The 10,000-nt window shown below is 43.1% G+C and overlaps 1 protein-coding gene across 4 annotated transcripts in view; it reads right to left on the minus strand.

Annotated features, from left to right (window-relative positions):
* Nucleotides 1-10,000, minus strand: part of tcf4 (transcription factor 4) — a 241,881-nt gene that overhangs the window by 42,095 nt on the left and 189,786 nt on the right. For all 4 annotated transcript variants that reach the window (XM_030065050.1, XM_030065049.1, XM_030065051.1 and 1 more), the window contains 3 exons: nucleotides 5,057-5,162; nucleotides 2,274-2,422; nucleotides 1,006-1,153 (listed from right to left, as the gene is read on the minus strand). In XM_030065050.1, the coding sequence (XP_029920910.1) occupies nucleotides 1,006-1,153; nucleotides 2,274-2,422; nucleotides 5,057-5,162 (403 nt within the window). The remainder of the gene's footprint in view (nucleotides 1-1,005; nucleotides 1,154-2,273; nucleotides 2,423-5,056; nucleotides 5,163-10,000) is intronic.

The raw sequence follows: 10,000 nt of genomic DNA on the forward strand, positions 1-10,000 counted from the left end.
AATCTCCGATCAGATTAAATAATTCCATATTAGCAGATTATTAGTGAGGGACTCGATGGGTCTCTGTGCTGTTAAGGAGACACAGAGATAAAACGAACAAAAAAGAAATCAATGACAGCTGCAGAAATGCCTGTTGTGCTGTTTTCTGTTTTTCAAATGTAATTTTTCCTCTGAACTTTTCTCTAAAGTAAAAAACGAGAATGAACTGAGATTAAGTGGATTTAGAAAGAAACAAAAATAAGATAAAATAAAATAATTACTGAGTAATTAATCGTCTTCTTGCAGGTAGTTATGAATGAACGGCCACACCCACTTCCTGAGCTGTGATTGGTCAGTCCGTTAACCCTTTGAAACCCAAGTAAAAACCAACTTTGTAGTTTTTATTTAAAAGGAAGAAAGAAAGAAAGAAAACACCCAAATAACCAGACGTGTATTAAAATTTCAAGAAATTATTAGCAATTAGAAATTAGCAAAATGAATAAACAAATAAATAAACATAAAGCCCAGCCGCCGGCTCCTGGCTTTGGAAAAGAAAAACCTGCTCATGAATTAAAATAAATAAATAAAATAAAATAAAATAAAACAGCTGACAGCTCCACGTGAAACCAGCCGTCATTCAGTAGTTTGATTAAAAAAGACCAAAAAAACCCCAAAACAAAACACTCCTTTTAAATTTTTAAATTTCTGTTTCTAATTGTTTCTTTCTTTCTTTCTTTCTTTCTTTTTTTTTTTTTAAAGAAAAACATCACATCTTTTTTCTGCTAATAATGATGATGATGATGATACAAATACAATAAGCTTTTTTATTTGGCAGGCCGCTTTAAAACATTCCGCTCCAAAGACACTAGATTTTTTTTTTTTTTTTTTTTTAGAAACCCTTCGCAAAAAGACGAAACTGAAACGCTCGCCTGCTATTGGACGGCGTGAACACAGCTGGGCCGAGTAAAGAAAAACCCCTAACCCTGACCCTAACACATCATCTGTACATGTGCAGTGTGAACTTACCCATGATGCTGTCTGTTCCGTTCGTGGGGGCGGTGCAGGAGGCGGTGCTGTAGTGGTTGGCCCCGCCCCCGGCCCCTCCTCCTCGGTGGAAGCTGGACATGGGGGGAAGGCTGGAGCTGATGTCTGCAGACGAGTGCGAGGGGTAGCTCTGCAGGCGGGAGCACACAAACACAACCAATCACATCACACAAAACTTTAAAGGAATATTCCAACATTTTGGGCGAAACCTCAATTTTTCCATTTCCTGACGTCCCCAGACTGAGACCAGATGTTGGACACCATTTCCACCTCTGGACGTCCAGTGGTTCAGTTCCTATGGGTACATTTCCTGTTAGCTTAGCATAAAGACTTGAAGTCTATGGGAGTCGTTAGCCTGGCTCCATCAAAGTGAGAAACTAAACCTGAAGCTGTCTGATTCACACAGCGGATCACATGGATTTGGAATAACCCCCGGGGTGTCGGAGCTTTCCACCGGCATGTGAACGCAGCATCAGGCCTGCAGAGCCGTGATGACAGCAGGAGTCACTTTGACAAAAAAAAAAAAAAAATCTAAATGAAGCCGGGCAGAATGGATTTCCTATCTCAAGCAGGTTTCAAGTTGATTTTTTGTTCCGTAACAAAACGAAGGGAAACAAACGGCCGCCTGGGAAGAGCAGAAAAACACATTCCAGCATCTAAACATGCTTTGGAACGCTGTGGATGGTAATGTGAAGCATGCGTGACGCAGGGAACACGGCGGATAAAACATGAGTTAAACACTGGAGCGGTCCCTGAATCAGCCCAAACACGTCCCTCCTTCCTGGTTTGTCCGTTTTCCACTCCAGCTGAGCCGGAAACCAGCGGCTACCAGGCGGCCGCTGACTCAGCGCCTCCAGCCTGTAAACGGCACGGCGGCTCGCTTCGGCTCGGCCCCATCAATCATCTGGTCCCAGTCGAAACACAAAGAATTTACGTGTGTGTGTGTGTGTGTGTGTGTGTGTGCATGTGAAATAATAAAACTTTCCAGACATGCATATCAAGACATTTTTAGCTATGAAGAGTTGAAAAGAGGCCTTTATTGTGGCAGTTATGGCGAAAAAACAGAAAGAAAAGTAAGAAAAGTAAGAAAAGAAAGAAAAGAAAGAAAAGAAGGACAGCTCTGATCCCCAATCTGCTGTTTTTGTAATTTCACTGTTAAAAAAATAAAAATTTAAATATCTCAGTGTCGTGATCTAGTCTGCACACAGGGCTTTTATTTTCTGAGTGTGGTGATTGACAGCTCTGCTCACCAATCTGTCGTGGGGGTGGATCCCGCAGTAGGAGGAGCTTTGGGTGGGGCCGTGGGCCGAGTTCCCGCCCCCCAGCATGCTGCCATGGTAACCCTGTTGGCTCATACTGCTACTGCTGCTGCTCCAGGGATCCCCGCTGTGGTGGCCATCTGAGAGACAGACAGACAGACAGACAGACAGACAGACAGACAGACAGAGAGAGACAGACAGACATTATTTACAATCTCACATTTTTATTACCAGCTCCCATATTTTAATCAGGCCTTTCCTTTGTTTATAGTGATACATTTTGCTGCTAGGTGTACAGGACACTACTACTACCTCAACTACTACTACTAATAATATCATTGATAATAATGATAGCAACTACAATAATGCATTTTATTTATAAAGCTCTTTTCAGACAGAGTGCAGCTCAAAGTTCTAAAGCATGTAGAGATTACAGGAGGCACTAAAACACAAAGTCTTTAAAAGAAAAGTAAGACAGAGGATATGAAACAAAATATTATGAGACAGAGTTGTGGTAAAAGTCAAAAATGATCGATAGAAGACAAAAGGTGTGTCGTTTTGAGCTTTTTCTTGAAGTCACTCACAGAATCTGAGTGTCGGATACGCTTTAAAACCGATCCTACGGGACACAGGCCGTCACTTTATATATCATTTATGTAGCTATATGTGTATTTATCATTATGCTTTACATCGGACAGCTGGGAAAAAACTGGTTACTCTTTACAATGATGGTAAAGAATCAGCCACACTCTCTTTGGATAGTTGCCTACAACAAATATAAAAGTTAAATATATCAACAAGAGCCCAGAAACGTATCAATAATCCATAAATTATATTTCGACTACACATGAAAATATATGTTGACATTCTGGACGTGTATGCTGAATTTGAACCAACGTGGAGGCTGAGTTGACATTGTTTTGCTATGAAACCCACAAAAGTTCTGGGTATGATCTGCCCAAAGGGTTAAGGTTTGGGTTCTGGTTGGGTGAGGGCCTTCTTGGACACGCCCACTTTGTTAAGATGAGGGTTCTGGTTGGCTGAGGGCCTTCTTGGACACGCCCACTTGGTTAAGATCAGGGTTCTGGTTGGGTGAGAGCCTTGTTGGACACGCCCACTCGGTTAAGAGCAGGGTTCTGGTTGGGTAAGGGCTTGGGACTGCAAACTTGTTTGAGCAAATGGGCAACAAGGCAACAAATTTTAGGATCGATCACAGTGCTGGTGGGCAAGTCCTGCCCAGAACTCTGGTGGGATCCATATGAACATTTTATGTCTTAAGGCTGGTGCACATGTGGGGATTTACTAATACTGACCGATTTAAAAACGTGTGAGACCAAAAACAAAACGACAGATTTAATTGATTTTTAATTGATGTGACTTCATATAATATTTTTCTGATACAGGCTTCACAAAAACACTTGACATCAAACCTATGAGTTACATTACACACTAAACGTTTGCAGCTACTTTGAGTTAGCATTAGCATTTCAGCTCACCTTTAACATACAGAGCTAAGGTTCTGGACAACTCTTTCCTCGTCTGTCCTGTTGTGGACTGTCTTGCACAAAACCTTACACAAGCACTCAAACTGCTGCCAAGCCTGTCCTCCTTTTCTTCTGTCCACCTCATTCGGGGAAACATAATTCCTGTCCGGCTGGTTTGTATCTACGGTCAGCTCGCTCTCATTGGCTACTGGGGGTTAACAGCTCAGATGTGAATCGCTGTTTCTTTAACACAACAGGATTCCAGTCGTAAATGCCAAATGTTTGATATTTACGACTGGACATCGAGGAGTCTTACGATCCAGTCGGCAGGATCCTCACTACAGGATCATTTGTGCAGAGCTGGCATACAGAGCTGACGTATAGACTTACACGTCTACACTCTCAAAGGCAAAGGTCTTGAGGAACCCTTAGTGATTTCTCAAAAAGGACACAACTTCAGGGGACCCCCAGACGGTTCCCTGTGGAACCCCTTCATGGCCAGGAGCCCTGAGACTTCCTCCAGATGTCCTGAATTCATTATGTGTAGGTTCAGGATGATTTTTAATGAGAAGCCCTGAGGCGTGAAGTGTCTCCAGTGGGGGTCACTTGGCACCTCATCTTTAGAGAGTCTTTAGAGAGCAGTCAAACTTTCCATGGACTATTTTTAGGAAAGGCTCCACATTTCAGGCTAATAAATAGGATTTCAATATTTGGAATTTTGCTACTACCGAAAACGGACACCAAGAGATGATGTAACAAGTCTTAGGGTCACAACGATTTGACATCAAGGAGCCTGATGATCCAACATTAGGATCTTCATACTCCAGGATCATTTGGGCAGAGGTGGCATATAAAGTTAGAGTGAAAAACACAAGAACATTCACCGACTCCTTCAACTAATTGAGTATAAAGTTACCCTCCTACACTTTAAAAGCTAAAGGTCTTGAGGAACCCTTAGTGATTTCTCAAATAGGACACAACACAACTACAGGGGACCCCATGACGGTTCCCTGAGGACCCCCTCATAACAGGGAGCCCCAACACTTCCTCCAGGTGTGTGTGTGTTTGAATGCATAAAACATAGGTCCATCCATACAGATCCATCATGTTCTCTCTTGAGGCCTCTAACTGATATCTGGTTTGCACAAATGAGTTATACCTGGGATTAAAATCTATTTGTTTTTTTCTCATGTCACCCCCTGCGCTTCATATATGTGTGAAAATGTGTGTTTATTTGTATGAGTGCATGTGCATATGTGTGTGTGTGTGTGTGTGTGTGTGTGTAGATACCTGGCATAAAAAATGAGCTTGGGAAGCCGGCGCTGGGAGGTTTAGATGAGGGGTAACCTGGCGAGTCTCTGTTGTAGTCGGCTGTACTGGCAGACGGGGCGTACACCTGCAACACACACACACACAAAAACACACACTGCTGTCAGTCCTGAGGCAAGGTGAGAAGAGACCAAACAGTCTCATACACACTCAGACGCTGAAACGCAGATTATATGCTGTGGATTCTGTGAAGATTATATGCTTCCAACAATGAAAAGGATCATGTGACATTTTCACCTGGGCTGGCCGAGGTTTGGCTTTCATGTTTAAAACAATTCGGTCAAACTCTTAATCGAGGTTAAATAAGAACAAACAGAACGGAAAGGAAAAAGCTCCTCTGACAACAAACTGGATTCAGATTTAACCCTTCGAAACCTGAACAAATTCTCTCATGGTCTTTCATAACACGACAAGACAAAAGATCACAAAATCATCCTTCAAAGTCCAAGAAAAAATAGGAAGAAAAAATACATGTACATTACCATAAAGAAAAGAAAAAAATCCCAATAAAATTATCAAAAAATTATCGGAATACAAAAAAAATTAGCAAAAAAGTAAAAAAAACATTAACCACTGAAAATATTGCCAGAAAAAAAATAATTAAAGGTAAAGATACAATACTACAGAATTATTGCAACATGAAGTAAAAGTACTACAGTGACTACTGCTGTATACAGTATTAATGCAGGATAGATGCAGTAAAAACACCAGAGGTCCCACTCTGTCAAATTTAAAATTCCCTGACTTTATCATGACTAAATGCTGAATTTCCATGACTTACATAAATCGAACATGAGCTTTTATTTTCTTAAACAATATATAAACACGATCAAAATGTAAACACTATGTTTGGTGAATAAGTAGTTACTGATTTTTTTTTTGGTTTATTAAAGTGATGTTGGCAAAATTCTACGACATTCCATGCTTTTTCCATGACGTTCCATAAATCCCACAACCCGGGAACACATCCATCATACCGTGCCAGGCTGATGGTAGTCATGGCAACCGCCCTGCATCCCTGCATCTGTGCTACATCTTCCCAGCGCTAACACTGCAGCCGCCACCTGCCGCTTTCCCTCTCAGACGGAGACCAACTCAAACACAGAAAAACTCGGCTGGACTCGCCATGAGTTCCCGGGGGACGAGAGACGGGGGTGGCGGGCGGGGGCGGGGTGGGGGGGTGGGGGTGTTGGGGGGGTGGCGGCTGTTGTAAAATTCTCGGGGCGGTGTTGCTCTCAGGGGCGGGGCTTCAGAGCGACGGCCAGACTCCACAGGCTGTCATCACTCAGAGCAGGTGACTTATTTCCTTACAGCGCATTAACGCCACGCCTGTGTTTGGGCCTGCCCCGACTGGGGGTCCCACCAGCACGCAGAGCTTGTGTGTGTGTGTGTGTGTGTGTGTGTGTGTGTGTGTGTGTGTGAGATTCTGTATCGCGTGCGAACAGTCAGCCATGACGCTAGCTCGCGCCACATGACACAAACTCTGGAACAGCTGTTGAAGGCTCTTGCTCTCTCTTTCTTTCTTTCTTGCTTGTGGATGTGTGTGTGTGTGTGTGTGTGTGTGTGTGTGCGTGTGCGTGTGTGTGTAAGTGAGCAGGACAGGCGTTTGGTGTCTTCTGTTTTTTAAACTGCAGGGTGTGTTTGTGATGAATTTGCGAGCCTGATGCTTGGACGTGTTTTATTAAAGGACGCTACAAGTCAAAGTCTTATTTTCTTTATTTTTATTTCTGTCTTTCTCCTTTTCTCTCGTTCTCTCTTCCTCTCTCTTGTGTGTGCTCTTCATTTACATCAAAATGAATAAAACACTCCACACCTACTGTTAATTGACTTTGACAGTTTAGTTAACTTCAGTCCATTTGCTTATGGATGAAACACAGATGTGACAAAAAAAAACAAAAAAAACACAATGATAAAACAAAAGCGAAGAAAGAAAAGGGAAGGAAAAAACAGATGAAATAAGCACCCGAGGGGTTTGTAAAAAAAAAAAAAAAAAAAAATCATCTCACTTCCAAAAGACTGAGAGTGAGTAGAGTATTAAAAACAGAAAACGATCTCTAAAACATGACAGGATTGGACTTTCCATCAAAAATAACCTCCTGGTTTTTTTTCCCGAGCTGCAGTTGAAAGCCCGGCTCATCTGCTAAAGCTCTCTGCTTCCCCGCGACTGGAAAAACACTGACTCCTTCAGCTAATTGAGGATAGAGTTACTCTCCTACACTCTGAGAGGTAAAAGGTCCTGAGGAACCCCGAGTGATTTCTCAAACAGGATACAGGACGACTACAGGGGACCCCCAGACGGTTCCCTGAGGAACCCCTGACACGTCCTCCAGCTGTACTGGATTCATGATGTGAGTGTTAGGGACGATTTGGTTTTTAATGGGGAACTCTGAGGCGTCAAGTGTCTCCAGCTTTTAGCAGCCGAGCTTCATCTCCTCTGCTGAGCCTGGAGAGGATTTTAATGCTGAAGGTTCACAGGAAGCAGCTCTGCTCCAGTCGACTGTAAGGATTCTACATCTACACAGAATTATGACAAAAAAACAACAACAAAAAAAAAAAACAAGTCCTGGTAAACGTCTAATCATCTCTTTTCTTGTTATTTTCCTATTTGAGTGGGAAAGTAGATCCGGCAGGTCGTGTTTGCAGGAAACCTCCTCACTGTAACCTTACGCCAGGAGGAAACCATCTGATCGTTCTTTGACAAATAATTTGAAGAACATAACAAAAAATGGGTGCCGTCTTGTTGTTTTATCGTGTCATAATCCTCTGTTGTGGGTGTTTATGATTATGTTTGTGTTTGTGTGCAAAAAGCATGGAAGTGAATGGAGAGATTCAAACACAGTGCTGTGTTTGAGAGTTGTGTTCAGGTACACTGGCCTCGGGTCGGAAAAAAGAGTTGTTTCAAGACACGGATAAACACAACAAACAAACAAACAAACAAACAAAAAAAAAAACGTCTATACAGCGCAGAGGAAACTGGTGCAGGACTGTGGGAATTTTACAAGTCAGGAAATACACTCAAACACACACACACACACACACACACACACACACACACACACACACACACACACAACAACAACAACGAGCTAATCAGTTGGAAGTTGTACCTTCCCACTGTGCACCTTGCATGAATTGAGCAACACAAAACCCAAAAGCCTCTCTCTCTCTAACACACACACACACACACGGACGCACACACACACACACACACACACACACACACACGCACACACACACACACACACCAGAGTCTGCAGATGTCATTAAGGCTGCACTGAAATCCCCTCTTCCTTCCTCCTCCTCCTCTTCCTCCTCATCTGTCCCCACTGAGTTCTGGGATTGTGAGCTCATCGTAAAACCACATTTATTGACCCAGAGAGCTGTGCAAGAACACACTCACACACACACACACACACACACACACACGCGCGCACACACACACACACACATTGGTGTTTTTCTTGCTGAAAATAATGCTTCAAATTTATGTTTGTGTCATCCAGAAATATTTTCCCATTGTGACTGTGTGTGTGGTTAGACTGGTGAAGACAGCAAGACAGGCTGTGTGCGTGTGCGTGTGCGTGTGCGTGTGCGTGTGTGTGTGTGTGTGCATGTTTGAGAGACAGGAACAGGTGCAAAGAGCCTGGTGTTTCTGCCTGGAGAATGTATGAGACACAATAACAAACTCACTTACTGAGTCCCCCTTAGACACACACACACACACACACACACATGAACACACACACACACACACACACACACACACACACACACACACACACGTCAGCAGCGTTCCCATGGCTGGTTTGTGCACCTTGAACCAATGAGAGAGGCCATGGTGATGATGTCATCATTTTAAGTGACTGGGAAAGAAAGCAGCCAGTTGTGACTTTCAGCCACAACAGAAAAAGAATAGAAACCAGTCAAATCAGTTAGACAGGCTTCTGATCTCCACCACAATAGAAACCATCTGGAACCCAGAGCAACCAGTTCAGGAGCACGCCGACATGTGAGAGAACAGAAACACAATAGAAACCAGAGTAACCAGTGCTGCACCACAATAGAAACAAACTAGAAACCAGTTTGACAGTTTTCTAACAAGCTGCTCTGAGAAGAAACCAGTCGAGCAGCTGACTCGTCTGTGCCTAATAGAAACTCAACAGAAACATGTAGGTCTGTCACAACAGAAGAAGAATAGAAAAACCAGTCTAACCAGTCTGTATCAGGCTGATGTGACACAATAGAAACAGAAGTAGAAACCTGTCGAGCATCCTGACGCCTCAGACAGCAGAAACCAAAACAGTTGGGCCTGTCCCGTGCTGGTCTGAGCCACAGTAAAAACACAATAGAAACCAGTGGAACATGCATGTAACATGTTGGTTTGACACAATAGAAGCACAATAGAAACCAGTGGAAGACGCCTGTGTGTCGGCGTGCTCAGATCAGATCAGAGAGGCTTCAGAGAGACTTCCTGTGAAAACTGAATCCAGCCTGGAACATTTTAATCTGAGACACAATAGAAACAGAGTAGAAACCAGTCTAACCAGTTCAGAAACAGGCTGATCTGACACAATAGAAACAAAGTAGAAACCAGTCTAACCAGTTCAGAAACAGGCTGATCTGACACAATAGAAACAGAGTAGAAACCAGTCTGACCAGTTCAGAAACAGGCTGATCTGACACAATAAAAACAGAGTAGAAACCAGTCTGACCAGTTCAGAAACAGGCTGATCTGACACAATAAAAACAGAGTAGAAACCAGTCTGACCAGTTCAGAAACAGGCTGATCTGACACAATAGAAACAGAGTAGAAACCAGTCTGACCAGTTCAGAAACAGGCTGATCTGACACAATAGAAACAGAGTAGAAACCAGTCTAACCAGTTCAGAAACAGGCTGATCTGAC

This window comes from Myripristis murdjan, chromosome 12 (assembly GCF_902150065.1).
Source record: "Myripristis murdjan chromosome 12, fMyrMur1.1, whole genome shotgun sequence".
NCBI classification, from domain to species: Eukaryota; Metazoa; Chordata; class Actinopteri; order Holocentriformes; family Holocentridae; genus Myripristis; species Myripristis murdjan.